The 15,624-nt window shown below is 40.8% G+C and overlaps 1 protein-coding gene across 7 annotated transcripts in view; it reads right to left on the bottom strand.

Annotated features, from left to right (window-relative positions):
* The window catches only part of LOC122719877 (pituitary homeobox x), a 34,936-nt gene extending 30,283 nt beyond the window's left edge, over positions 1-4,653 (bottom strand). For 2 of the 7 annotated variants that reach the window (XM_043946106.1, XM_043946108.1), the window contains exon 1: positions 2,539-4,649. In XM_043946106.1, the coding sequence (XP_043802041.1) occupies positions 2,539-2,830 (292 nt within the window). In that variant the 5' untranslated portion in view covers positions 2,831-4,649. Of the gene's footprint in view, positions 1-2,538 lie in introns of all 7 variants that reach the window. The other 5 variants (XM_043946105.1, XM_043946102.1, XM_043946103.1 and 2 more) reach the window with 5 other exon arrangements.
* Positions 4,654-15,624: the final 10,971 nt, after the last annotated feature.

The following is a 15,624-nucleotide window of genomic DNA, read 5'->3' as shown; positions in this document are numbered from 1 at the left end:
TATATATATATATATATATATATACGCCCGGAATTCTGTGCCTCGATGTTTGTTCACGCGATCGTTGTCTCCGTTTCTTCTTTATCTTCTCGGCCTCGAAACACCATCGTCCGTCCCGCTTGTGTGTTTCGCTTTTCAATGAGAAAAATTAGGCCGCCACGCACGCTCTTCGCCTTTGGAACCATCTCGAGAAGATAAGGCTCGTTGAAGGGAATTTCGAGCTCGTGGTATACACAAAACGTGTTTTAGTTGACGCGATATAGTTGTATCCCTGATAGTCGAATAGAGAAATTTTGGCATCGGGGAATGGGAAAATATGGAACTTTTTTGTTATTTTTCTTTTTTTTTTTAAATTGAAATGCGATTATCAGAAACTACGAGCAACGAAGATACGTATTATCTTTAATGAAAAATTTCAAAGTTAAAAAGTTGTGGAGTAGAAGAAATTTTGTTGTGTATTCGATTGGCCATTGAAGCAGGTATTACACTTTTTTTGGAAAAATATTAATTGAAGAACACGATTCAAAATTATTATCGTTGTACTACTCGAAGATAAAATAAATAAAACTTATAATTTTTTCTTCCTGTATTAGGTATACCTTTTGTGCCAAAACTGAAGAGTAATACCCTTTTAAACGCCAAGTTAATGACACCACAAGTAATCATTAATCGTACTTCGAAATTTCTTATCTCTCTGTACAACGTACACGTACATTTATCTACACGTATAAATAATTAAGAATGGCCTTGAAATTATAGCTATTACACCTATCACCCATTAGCATCTGCACAAATATATCTCGACAGTTCTTCTTTCGTTTCTTTCTATTTCGAATCCTATTCCGTCTCCCTATTGCATCAACGAAACTTTTTACTCGTCATGCCGTGTATATCAAAGTTGGAATAACAGGACGGGCGCAGTGCTTATCAAAGCTATTCGTACTAATATTTTATCTGCGCTCCGTTGGCACTTGACAAAAATCAATGTACAATATCGTTTTATTATCGCTCGAAAATTTTCGCTCGAACATCGAAATGTCACAAATGTATTTGCCTCCATCCATCCACGCCTCCATACCACGAATCATGAGTTAAATGGTAACCCGTGTTTTCGTGAAAATCGGCCCGATTATACATCCTCGTTCGGTGTATAAATTGGAAAATTTATCGTTCGCTAAAATAAATATCGAAGCATAGATAAAAATCAAATTGAGTCGTAAACTCGTCGTCAAACTCTGTAACAGAGCTTCTCTTTTGATTGTCAAAAAAAAAAAAAAACAAAAAAATAAATGAAAAAAAAATTACACGTTCCACAATAATGGAAGAACGAAAAGAATTGGGAACAAAGGATTCGTAGGTGTGTTTTAATCTTACGGCGTACGTCGTACGTGCAAATTTGCTACGTCAAGCGATACGAGATTTTCTGAAAAGATAACAGGAACGACGCAACGTACGATTTGGGAGCAAAAAGGCGACGAGCGTGTGTTTGTACGAATACGAATCGGCGATGTAATCGATATTATCGCAAATAACAAAATCACATGAATTGACAAGCCCGGTACAAGCGATTATCGCCGATATTGGTGGCCGTCGATCGAAGAAAAGCAATGTTCTTCCGTCGTATCGGCGCGATTGATCGGGGCAAGGGGGAAAAAAAGGCGACAATTATACTTGGCACGTAACGCTGTAAACACTGTATCTCGGCCACTGCACTCAAATTTAATCGTCGATTCTCGAATATCTTTCAGCGATTTATTCATTGATTTTACGATACGTGATTTGGCTCAAAAAGGTTGGTTCGAAATACACGATTTAACGATGCGTTCTACCTTATTTCTTCGAGAAACTGGAAGAAACTTTCGATTTTTTTTCGTCGCAACGATTTTGCTATCGTCTGCACTTTAAGCGCTTTTAGCTGTTCGTACAGAGAAGAGAAATATACACTGGAACGATCTTTCGATTTCCGTTTTCACGATTCGAAAAGATCGAAAATGTTACGTTGGAAAAAAAGATACAAGTTGTGAGACACTCGAGTGGAACGATAAGTAATATTCGAGTACCCTGACGAATCGTGATCAGAACAATAAAAATCGCGAAACAACACGAGTATCGATTAACCTTTTAACAAAAAACAATCTATTAAAGTCTCGCGAAAATTTCGCACGATGCGCTCTAATTAATTTCACTTATCCCCAGATAATGAACATATTTACAAACACGAGTAAAGAAACGGATATAACCGTTCCCCTTATTAAACATGGTATCACGAAGCGTGGCTAAATTACTTAGGAATATTTCATCCTCCGTGATACACAAAAACTGGAAAAACCCGGGTAATCCTTCATCGTCGAAGCTCGACCAAAGCTAAACCAAGTCTACGGCGTACGTGACGCGCATTTTCCTCGTTTCTCTTCCTTCCTCCTCGTTTCCAAAGAGCGCGAAAAGATCGAAGGCGAAGAAAGATTTCGCGAGAAGAGGCGGTTGGAAAGGAGAGAGAAATGGCGCGAGAATCCCCGCTCGATATTGTGACCGACTCACCACGTTTCAGCTTCTCCAACGGCTCGTGCAACTGATGGTTCGAATTGTGCAGCATGGAGGCGTCGTGGTGCGAGTTGCCGTGTAGATCGTGGTGGTGCATCGCTCCTTGAAGATGATCGCCGTGGAGGCCTGCCATGGAAGCGGCAGCTGCCGAGTGCTGGTGATGCTGGACCGACAGGCCGGCCGTCGATCCCGTGACCAGATCCTGAAGGCATAGATCCGTGTTCCCGCCGCCTCCTCCTCCGCCGCCGGCTAGCTCGAGGCTCCCCCCGCCCCCGCTGCCCCTTTCCATACTGTAGAAGGTTAACGTCGTGTTGACTGATCTGTACAACGCGAGCCAAGATCAACGTGTGCCCCCCACCGTCGCGAGGACGTTTGCCGCGGTGGATCAAACCGATCCAGGGACGTCTCGTCTCTGTCCTCGATCCTCGTCTCAGGAACGCATCGAACGTTCCCCCAAGCCAATTGTCTGCAGGAGCGCCGGTGACAATGTCGCAAGCCTTTATCGCGGCGACGGCCGTCGGCTCGAGGCGAAATCCAACAATTCGATGTTCTTCCTCTTCCTCTTCCTCCCGTCCTTCTTCTCTTCGAGACGAGTGGCGAACGTCAGAGGTGGCGAATCTCTCGATCGTTGGACGATTGCACTCGACGATCCCCGGTTTTGACGAGGTTAGTCATATGGGTTAGTCAATCGGAGGATAGTTTTTTAGTCGGTGATCGAACAACGGGTTGGTCGCGTCGTCCCGTCGGATCGGGTCGTTGCGACTTCGCGGAAAGCACAGGAGCTCGTTGATGGCCGCGCGACGTTGACGGTCGAGGATGATTGATACTTCCATAGAATCGGTTGGGCAAGGTTGAGTTTGCTTGCGTCGTGATCGCACGTATATGCCCCGGATAGAACCGGACTGATTAATCGGGGACAAACGAGGCGACGTATACACGTTACGTAAGGATCGAGATGATAATAGTGGGAGATTTGGAGTGGAAAGTGGGTTAAATGGATCGCACTTGTGGTCGTCGATGTCGAAGCCGCGCACACCGCGATTAAATCCCCTTTGACAGGCGTCGAATTGCTCCGCGCACGTATCTACCGCACATCCTACCGCGAATCCTCGCGCGGATCTCTCCTCTCTCTCTTCTAGGATCGAGAGGAATCCAAGAATGTTGTCAGGTACGAAAGACGAAGTCTTTCTCTATCGACGTTTCCTCGAAACCGACTCTCACTTGACATCGAATCCCTTCACTGCACTGTTCCCAGCCTCGTCTTCGAACTTCGATCACAAGCTATACGTATACGTATATATATATATCCAGGCGTGGACAGACATCACAGAACCGCGACACCTTCGTATACACGTATATGTACCGTTGCTATACACTGGACTTGGGCGGATCGGATCGTTGACCACGAGCCACACCGGGGGCAACACCAACGATTTCCATGGACTCGTGGTTCGCGCGAAATGCGTGGTTCACGAGTTGGCCGAGGGCGAAAATTCGGCGCGAGGACAGCGGCGTGACATCACGAGGACGGACGATCGGAAACCCCGTGGAAACGTGGCGCGCCGGCTACGCTCCGTTAGTCCCGCTGCTCTTCTCACCTTAACGTGGCCACGCGTTAAGGAACGACAGACAGACAGCGTGGATGGAGAGTGTGTGCGTGTGTGTCCGCGTGTGTGTGCGAGAGAGAGAGAGAAAGAGAGAGAGAGAGAGAGAGAAAGAGAGGGAGAGACAGAGGAAGCGTAAGAAAGCGCGAACTGTGCTGCAGGTCGCGGTAGTGTAGCCGGTTTTCGTAGTAGATGGAACGTGTAGTGGCCGCGCGTCGGTAGTAGGTGGGTCCGCCAGGCTTAGCCGGTTGAGCCTTTCGGACTGCCTGCCGGCTTAAGTCTCTAAGTCGGTAAGCCGAGCGGATCTAGTGGTCTTGGCTGGTGCACTGGCTGCCTGCTAGCCTGTCTGCCTTCCTTGCTTGCCGGGCGGCTTGCCTGACTGTCTGACTGCGCCTCGCCCTGGCTCGCTTGCTCTTACTCCCCTCCAACTCGTACTCCTTCTCTCTTCAGCTCTCCCACTCCGCTCTCGTTATCTCCCTCGAAATGTCCGTCTCCCTCGCACCACTCGTCCTGATCTCTCCTGTCTTCGTGCCCCGTTTCATCCCTTTGGCTACCGGCTACCCGCCATCCTTCTTCCTCGTCCTGTCCTATCCCCCACTTTCGTCTCCTCGTTTTCGTCCCCTCTCGCTTCCGCCACGCCGTCGTTCTCCCTGTATTTCTCTCTCTCTCTCTCTCCCTCTCTCGCCTCGTTACACGATCTCTCACGCCTGTATCTGTCACCTCGTCTCCCCGACACCCCTCGATTGGCCGACCCTGGCCGTCTCTCTCTCTCTCTCTCTCTCTCTCTCTCTCTCTCTCTCTCTCTCTCTCTCTCTCTCTCTCTCTCTCTCGCTTTACCCCTACTATACGCTATCGCTCGACACTCTCCGTCCCGTTCCCTCGAAGCCGCGATCTCTCACGCCTGTTCCTCTCTTTTCCGTACCAGTCGTGTTCGAAACAGTCACCGCTTCGCCTATGTTCGGTATCGTGGACGCACCTCTCTTCGTCTACCCCCACTCTCCCGACCGACGCCCCTCCAGCGGTGTCCACGGTCGCCCCTCCTACGTGCACACTCCGATCTTGGCTCTCTCCCTCGATCGAGCACGCACACACCACGCACACCCACCCCCTTGTTCTTCCTTTTTCCTATTTCCCTCTTCTCCACGAGTCTCCACGGCCCGTACACTATCTTCTGATTATCGTTTGTCTCTTTCCGTTGACGTTTGTCGCCTTGACGATTGTCATGCGCTGCTTTTTAATCCTTGCCGACATTCCATTCTTGATTTTCTTTTCGGCGAATATTTGAAAAAGTCGAGCGTGTGTACGATGTAATTTTTTTAATTTTTTTGGTTTTCCTTTTCTTTTCTTTCCTTCTTTTTTCTTCGAAGATTTTTCGAGATTTCGCTCGATGGATAACGCTTTTTGATTCGTCGCCATCTTGCAACGCGATGTCGAAGATATATGTATTACGTGGAAAAATCTTTTCCCGTGTTACCGAGATTCGAGTCGAGCGTATGCAGTTATCGCTAGTCTTATCTCTGTCGAAGCAAATATCTATCTTCATAGACTTAGACGGCCTCTGTGCTGGGTGTTTCCGAGTGAAGAGGTGTGTCGTGTATCGGATACGAATTTGATTCGAACGATTCTTCGGATTGTGTTGAGCGTGAATGAGAAGAATCGGAGAATTTTTAGAGAAGGTTTATAAATGGATAATAGAAAGAGAATTTATAATTATTTTTTCATTAATATTTCTTCTTCAATCATTGCATTTTGCGTCGTAGTTACGTAGCTAAGTATCTAAATTTTTTTCTTTTCCATTTATCAAAGCTTTTTTTAGTACAGATTGAATAATGATTATCTTTCAAATTCATTCGTATGATCAAAATCTTCACGTTTGCAATAGTCTAGAATCTAATCAGATTAAAAAAAAATTCCAAGAATGAAATACATCGTTCAATTCGGCCATTTCAAAACGATATTTTATCTTATATATTCGTCTTATCATTTCGACGAGAACGTGTGACTATGCTATTTGGTTGTAAAAGTAACTTAAGCCTTTGATCAAATTAATTAATCAATTAATTATTATTTACATCTGTTCCAATAAATTAATTATTTAACAAGGATACTAATCGATATTATATATAGATAAAATAATTTGATGATCAAAACGAAAATCAAAATGAAGTTTTATGTATTCTTTATTAACAATAATATAGAGTAGAATTTTGAACCAACATTTTATTAAAACTTTCTAATTTTCACAAATGATATAACGAAATCTATTATTATAAAATCAGCCATACGAAAAATTTCCCTTAAGACTCGAGAAACAACAATAGTTGCACCCTTAACGCAATATATAGATTCAAGAAACAACCCTCTAAAGTTAAACCCTCAAAGCGATCCTCCATAAGTAACAGCCTAAGAATAAACCATGGAGCCTCGATACCCCGATCTCATCAAACATCCCCCCAAATCCCTGCAAAAAAAACAACGAGTCATCGGCGAGAGCGAAACGGCGAGAGAAGAGAGTTGGCCGCGGATCGATGATGAAGGCGACGAGGAAGGAAGGGAATCCGCCTCGGCGAAGATCGCGAAGGGCAACGAGGAAAGGAAAGATGAACGCGGCGAATGACAAAGCGGATGATTTGGCGGTCGAAAAAGGGAGAAAGTCTCCGCGACGAGGTTCGAAGTTGAGTTGCGAGGGCGAGGGGGAGAAGAAGAAGAAGGAGAAGGAGGAGGAGGAGGAGGAGGAGGAGGAGAAGCGGGCCGCCGTCGGTCCGTACGAGGACGAGACGCGGAAAACGAGGAGGAGAGCGGTCCGCGGGGGAGGCTGGTGTAGCAGCGGCAGTACATACGTCAAGGTAGGAACAGAGACCGCCATCCCCGGGATCCCCTAACGCCTCGGGAAAAGTAGAGGAGACAAATGACAAGGTGGCCACGCCTACCGCGTCGTGGCGTGGGCGTAGATCGGCGTTGTGTGCGTGTGACTTGGACGGGACGGAGTGGGAGAGGCGATGCCGCTGGTGGGATTCGTGATATCCGAGGGAGGCCGAGGGGTATACGTGCAGGGTGTTTCCTGATTTTTGAAGCGGCCGACCGAGTTATGGACGTCCCCGGCCGAGGCAAATTAATGGTCGATGACTATTAAGAATCCGCGACCGCTGAACGTGGCCAACCACTGGCCCACCAATTCTCCTGTCCCCTTGGAATTGATTAGCATCGATGATACGAGCATTACGGGTGTAAATGTTTGAGATGATTTGGATCGGGCGATCGAATAAGAAACTATTTTTATTTTGAGTTTTTTACTTTTGATGTGTGCGTATGACTTGACGAGTAATGGTAATGAGTATAGTATAATGAATAGTAACTTGGAGTAGTAGTAAATTAGAGTACGGTAATGGCGAGTGAAATGAAATGAGTAGAACAAGGTATATATAAGAAATGAGTAATTAATAATAAAGACGAAGTAACGAATGGAATAATAATGGAGTGGAGTAGAGAGTGATGATTGGAGAACAATAACGACAAGGGACACGGTTACAGTAGGATGAAAATTCTGAAGATTGATTCGATTTCGATAACAGAAATTAACGACGTGGCAAATGGTTGACGCGCACATTCGAGTTCTGGAGTTGACTTCTGGTCGCTTGTGCGGGTGGGAGATGACACGCAAGGAGGGGGGGAATATATGAATATGTACAATATTCCTATTTATTGTAATGCGGTAGCAATTGAAGGATTATAGATTATCTGCGGATGCAGCCGATCGACAAGCCGGGCTTTGCGGCTGACCCGAACATATAACTACCACGCACGGTCAACGACTATTCATAGTTGTTTCCACTGTGATATATGATGAAAGGTATAATTCGATTCGCAGTACAATTAAATCGTGCGATTAATCGGATTAATTATAGGGGAAATTTTAAAATGAAAATCATACGATCATTCATCGTTTATAGTTTTCATCTCGTGAAATTTGTATTTATCTGTTTAATCATGAAAATTCTAATTAATAACGCGCCTCTCTTTCTTTCTTATTTATACTTGTCATTTGCTTCGTATCGGTGGAACGATACCTATAAACTCGGTTATTGCCGGGATGCTATAAAAGGATAAGATAGACATTTATCAGCTACGAATGGCTCGTTTAACAGGGCGATTTGGATATACGTTTAACTGTCTGACTGACGTTCAATCTTATTCAATTTAAATGTTAAATTATATATCGCCAAATGATTGATCGTTAAAAAATATATTGTGAAATATATAAATAATTAAGCATTCCAAGCTACTTCTTGAAGAAATATTAAAGCTTCGCGAAGATGAATTTTCTTCCAAAAAATCTTCTTCTAAAATTTTTATTGATCTTTTAAATATTCATTATATGGTAATTATTGGTTAAATTTTTATATATTACATATATATATATATATATGTATATACATATATTGCTGAATAAATTTCACAAGTAGGAAAAAGATGCACATCGAAAATATCTATTAAGAACACGTACGAACGCTGAAAATAAATTCAATTTGGTTGATCTCTCGTAATACGGCAACAAGCACCTAAGCAAGGAGAACAGTGTTATAAAAGTAAGCTGTAAGAAGACAAATCGTAGGATTCGAACAGCATAAATCTCACGTCTCTCGTCATGAACCTCTCTCGCGAAGTCTTAACATCGGCGAACTGGATTATAGGAAGCGCGAGATTTCCCGGCCATCCAAGGCCTTTATGAAACTTTCTTTCCCAATCATTTTCACAAACTTCGAACTCACCCAGTAATTAACATAAGAATTAAATTAAAAATTTTTTTTTTCACAATTTCTAAACATTTATAATCGACGAACAAATAAAATTGCGTAACGCGTCGAGCAAACGAAGAAGTTGAAGATCATTCTCTTTTTCGAAAGAAAAAAAAAAAAAAAAAAAAAGATTTATACATAGAAGAATACAAAAATATTCGAATCGTGTACAACAGATAATTTCTTACTCTCAAAGAGACTTCATTTCAATTTCTTTTTTTTCCCCATTCTACTGAATGAAATAAATTCAAAGCGAATAGATATTTATCTTGACATTGAGTTATTTCTGTAAAAGAAAAAAAAAAGAAAGAAAAAAAAAAAAAAGAAAAAAATAATTACTATCACGAATATATCATAATACAACTTTATCGCCTCGACGATGAAATGATTTTAACGACGATAAGACGATAAACTCATGATCCGAATATATAACGAAACTGAAAACTCATCGTTCCCCCTCCGTTTTGCTATCCGAAAATTCCTTTGAAGATCTAATAACCCAGTTTCCATGATGGAAAATAGAACTATCTAGCGTTCTATTTAACATAACGTCTAGATAAACAGTTTGGATGGTCGGTACGCGTACCATAAAGGATCTATCGATACGAGGCTATTTCTATGGCCGCGGCAGATCAATTGCCGCCGACACGAGTCGGCCGTGTTTTATTAGCGATAGTAAAGCGTCCGTAAGGCAAACAATCGATATTTCGCTCGTAATATCGTTTTCGAGATTCGTATCTGTGACGCGATAACGCGTTTCTTTGTACGTAACCTGCTCTCTTCTTGTCACGAACAAAGAGCCGATACACAACACGAACGGGAACCTTGTTCACCGTTCATTGGTACCGCCGTAGGTAAAATGGCACTCGTGGCAAGGGTGCTTCTGTTGCTTGTTTTCGTGCTTCTCGTTTCACGATACGCGGAGATACAATAACAAAATTATTTATTTTATTGTAATCAATTGTATTACTCGATTGTTAATCAATTTGACATTCGATATTAATATATATCTCGTTTTTATTAGAAATATAGAAATAGATAATTATAGAAATAGATAATTATTGAAAAATGAAAGAGTAGGATTGTAAATTCTTCTCACTATTTTAATAAAAATTATATATATATAAAGTTTTCATTTTGCAATCGTTAGAAGAAAGATATAAAAAGATTAAATTTTACAATTATTAATTGATACTTTGTTGTTTAATTGATCAATAAGATAAATATAATAATTTATAGCACCGTTCTAAAAAAAAAATAAAAAAATATAAAAATTCATCGCGATAAAGATGCATTGGCGTAGATGCGCATCTCGCGCAACCATGATCGATCGATCAATAGATCGAATATTCGCTTTCTTGTTCATCAATGAGAGAGATAATCGTTCCAATTTCTAACAAAAATATCAATAATAATCTTTTTAATTTTCACGTCTCTTCGAGGCATTTCGAGATGCTCGAAAAAAATAATATTCACAAATATCATTATTATACTACTTTTCCCATCGTTCGAAATTACGCTCAAAAGTTGGATAAAAATCCAAATCATCGTGCGCGAAAACATCCCTCGAGAAAATTAAATCGAAAAAAGAATCTATTGATCGATATAGCAAAACGAGGCGAAGGTTATACGCACTTTTTCGCGTCCATTTTCAAAGTTTTTCGAAACTTTGCTTGATTTTTAACCTCGCGGAAATCATATCGATTATCGTCAAAAGACGCCTCTCTTCCATTCCGCGCACTCCACGATCTCGCTTCGATTTACCCGATTTCGTCTCCCTCTCGTCTCCCCCTTTCCCAGCTCTTGCTTTTTTCTCCAGCCCTCAATCTCCCACTCCATACGGCGGAGCCGTAACGGTCGTTACGCCGCTCCGTCTTTACAAATTTTATATCATTTTTATGAGGCATAAAGTCGTCGAGAAGCCGACCAAGGAAGGAGAAGAGGGTTACAGAGAAACTGGTGGGGTGGGGAGAGGGAGAGGAGAAAGGGTCTCCCACGTCCAAGCTTGTTCCCGTCTCTTTCCTTTCCTCCCTTCTGCCGCGTACCCCTTCGCCGACCGCTAGTCACGTGGCTGGGCGGAGCGGTTTTCAACCCCCTCGTGCTCGGCTACCACGTTTGGGGTAAGAAAAGGAGGGATGGCCACGGTTTGGGAAGGGATTCGACACGCGAGGGGAAGGCTGGCAGCCGGCGACGGGGGTCTCTATCAAGAAACGCTCTTCGCCTCGTGTCTTGGCTTATTAAAAAATTTCCTAATCGCCCACCGCCACTTTCCTCCGTCCCACTGAAAATTCCACCCCCTCCCCCATCTTTACTTTAGCCTTCGCGTGCACTCGAAACCCTGTTGGGAAGGAATCCTTTCTTCCGAGCGTCGCACTGTTATTCTCGGCTATTATTGGCGAAGGATCTCTTTAAAGATGGAGGAGCGGTAAAGTGTTGTCGGTCGGAGTAATTGTAGGGCTTTTTCGAAATTCTCTTCCGGGATTAGATTTTTTTTTGATATTCTTCAGCGAAGGGAGGCAAGTTGATTGATTTTGATTTGTTCTAGCTTGGATTTTTTCCCCCCTTTTCAATCTATTCTGTCACGGATCTCTTCCCATTCGAATCTTTATTTTTGAGGCGATCCATTTCGATAATTTAATCAGAACGTGAGAACGGGTCGCAAAAATAAATTTTACGCGCGTTGAATATATATTCTTAAAGGGATGAATTTGTTGATACGGACTTGATAACCGTGATAAACGTATTCATCAATTAAATTGGAAATTGGTGGATTCGAACCTATTCCCGCACAGGCCGATTATACGGCTCGGATTATTCCCAGTTTAAGGTTAATCCTGTTTAAGATGAACGGAAAGTAGGCGAAAACTTGGCTTCTTACTCGGTCAGCCTTTTGGCGATAGTATGGCTTAGTGGCATTAAAGTGAACGATCTCGTTAACGAGCTTTCAATTGAGCCGATTTTAAACGTATCCAAAAATTTTTTGAAAATATACTTTTTTCCCTTCGCGCTTGCTCAATGATCGATTATGCGTCATTTTGTTTTCACTTTGGATTTCATTCTCGCTGGATTAACCGAAGGATTTTCATTCCTTCATGATAATTGAACAACTTTTTGAAAATCAAAAGAGTCATAAATCATATCGTTTTATACCAAATATTTCGCAATAATAAAATTTGACTTAAGATAAGTTCGAAATATAAATTATAACAGTGGATGATCTTAATATTTCAAACATTCTTCGAAAAATTAGAAATATATTGAAATCGCAGACAATTATTCATATCACGATTAATTTCTCAATTTAAATTTGGTTGGAAATATTTATTATATCGAATGAATGCGTAGGCATCGATCAAATATAACATAATTGAATATATTATCGAGGAATAGTTTGCAGAAACGAATACACTTCTTACGAATCTACTTTTATCGAAACTACTTTGTATCATCTCGTATCATCCATCTTCTTACCTTGAAATTTTACATGCACATGTAAACGGCATCACCCTTTTGCGTGTTTTGATAAATGAACCACGAGCTCCCTCATCCCCTTAACCGACCTCTTTCAGCCCTCTTGATTCCACTCCATCAATTTTCAATCACAAAGAAGTCTCTGCTCTCCCACCGCCTATATCGTATCTCCTTTAAACGGTTTCCATGCATACTTACGTTCACCTTCTTTTTTTATTCTGACATTTTACTCTCTCTCTCTCTCTCTCTCTCTCTCGTTGCACATTTTTTCATATTGCATCTATGACGCTTGTAATAATATACGAACGGAAAATTTCTTTGATATTAAATAACAAAGCATTATCTTTTTTATCTCAAGAACCAAAAATAGAGCATTTTTCAATCAAAATTCCTTACTTTTCAAAAATTGCTGCGATATCTTCGGGATACGTATCGTTCGAAATTTACCGAGCGATACGATCGTTCTAAAACGCAAAAAAAAAAAAAAAAAAAAAAAATGTTGTCGTGGAAAAATACGGTAAATATTCGAAATTAAAAAAAAAAAAGAGAGAGAGAGGGGAAGAAAAAAGTATACAGAATCTCGCGAATCTTTTCCAGCTGTTGATAAAAAATTATTACCGCTATTGCATTGGTAGATTAATGGGTACTGGCCGAGATTAAAAGGATAAAGAGAGGCGTGCAAGATAAGCAAGTTTTTTATTATTGGCAAATGTTCGAGTCTCGTGTACGTGACTAATCCGAATGAAAACGGACGGAACGCGCTGGTTACGTTTAAACGTCGCTACAGATAATAAATGTACGCAAATGACAAGTATTAGTGATTTTAACGATTACATTTCACCGCTGGTATATTGTGGGTAGGGGGAGGAGAGAGACAGAGGGAGAGAGAGAGAGAGAGAGAAAGACAAGGGAAAAAAGAGAGAAGAAAAAAATGAACGCGACGAGGAAGAATTGCACGGTCATCGATTTCGAAATACTGCACACACGCCACCGTGAGCCATAAAATTCTCCCTTTCGATGCTTGTTTAAATTCAACGACGGGGAACCAGTCGAATAAACAACTGTGCATGGAACCGCGTTACCTATAGAGGTATAAATCAACGTAATACTTGCATAGTTCTTTTCGCGTGGCGTGAAAACTTTAAACATTTCTACGTCATGACGTTAAAAAAAAAAAANNNNAAAAGAAAAGAAAAAACGATAATCGTAAGATATGCGAAAAGTTCAACTTCTTTGCTGGTAAAAACGGTGTTCGGTGTTCAAAAAAATCATGGAGCCTTGATATTGGAAAAAATTGGAAGGTGCGATGAAATTTCATTAAAATCGATAAATTGTGGATATGAAGATATTAAAAGGTTACGGTGTAAATTATTTAGACTCGCTCTATCCTAGAATATCGTGTAAAAAATTTTTGAAAATAGATGTTATCAATACTGTAAGCTACGATTATTTGGATAATGTTCGAAACAAATCTGAATATATATACAAGAATTATAAAATATTTTTTTCTTGCAAATATATTTAGCAGAAGGTATACAATGTTTTTATTCTTATTGCTTGAATTTATAACACTATAAATACTATAAATAGTATTATGCTATAAAAACATTGCTGTGAAATTAAAAATTTGTATTCTTCATCCTCGGACAATCAACCTTGAATCATCTATATAAGTCGTACATATAATAATTCTTTATCAGGGGATCAAATTCCATAATCTATATCAAATAGTAAAGTTTTATTAAGAATAGAAGATGTTCTACGAATGTAGAATTTCTTCTCATCGCGAGGATCATAAAACATCACGTTACATTGTAAACATTCAATATTGAATTTACGCAGTGATAAACGCGCCGATTTGTAATCGCGTCGAATGTAACTTTGATGAACGTGCCATATAATTATAATGAATTTGTGTTTCGCGCAAAATTAAAAAATTATTAAACTAACGGATAATGGAACGATGCGATAAAAGTTTTGGAAAAATTACGTAGATCAACAGATCGATCGATCGATTTTTAAAGTAAAATAATAAAACGAACGCTTAGAATAAATAAAGAAATATCTAGGTTCATTTCCTTCAATAGAAAGTATATCTCCCAAGTAAGTCTCATTTCATCCTTTTATTTTTAAACTTATCGATTCAAAGTACAAAAAAATCTCCTCTTCGATTCGGAAACCATGAAATCAGAGCACGAAGCATCCTCGAAATTACAATCTATCCAGTTTGAGACGCGTTCCTGCCCTCGATTCGACCCTGAGAACCCAGCTTCAGTCCTCCACGAAATTACTTCGACGTGGTTGTGTAGGCTCACATCCTTGCGCACAGACGTCTCTCACTCTTTTCGAAATCCGTATCCGTGTTTCCACACACCGATCCAGCCCCATGTGTATGCGAATGTTGATTTTCAGTTCGTGTAGGAACGCGAGCTTGTGTTGGAGAATATAATTGGCGAATGTGTGAGAGCCCGACAGCGTAGCGATGTACGCTGCGTCTGTGTGTAAGCGCGGAGAACCGATTACCCCCACTACCGTGTCTTGGTCTCGTGACCATATCGACCAATCGGGGAGCGAGTTCGGGGCGGTGCCTCGCGCGACAGCCAACATGGCAGCTCTCGGTGCCGGTGAACACAGTGCGGAGAAGAAACGCTTCTTACGTCTCTCGTCGATACTCCCGTTCTCCTTCCCGTTGTTATTGTCGACCTTGTCGTTGTTGTTATCCGATTTCTGTCCATTTTTGGTGACTCCTCGAACGGCGAACGGGAAAAAGGATCGAGTGGAATGTACCTCCGACGCTTTCACTCGGGAACGATGATTGTGAAAGTAACGAATGAATTATTGAATCTCGAATTTTATTTGTTGATTTTAAGGAGATTGATCTTTCGGAAGTGTTTTCGTAAGATTATATTGTAAGATCGTTATGTTTTTTTCTTTTTAAAAATAAATTTAACATCACTGCTCTCGTAAAAATATATCTATATTTATTTTGTTAATTGATATTTTGTTAAATGCTTGTATTATATTAATTAAATTTTGTATATTTACTATATTATAAAAAATTATTTTATGAATTTACGTATTGATTGTCGAAGTTGTGTATGAATATTTGAAATAAATAAATAATTGAAGAGAATATTATTGATGACAATTTTATTATTTAATAAAATTATATTTAAAAATCTGTATATAAAATCTGTATCAAATTTTTAAAA

The sequence above is a fragment of the Apis laboriosa genome, unplaced genomic scaffold (assembly GCF_014066325.1).
Source record: "Apis laboriosa isolate Shangri-la unplaced genomic scaffold, ASM1406632v1 scaffold9_cov152, whole genome shotgun sequence".
NCBI lineage: Eukaryota > Metazoa > Arthropoda > Insecta > Hymenoptera > Apidae > Apis > Apis laboriosa.
Note: the sequence above shows the minus strand (reverse complement) of the source record. Positions and strands in the feature narration are given on the sequence as shown.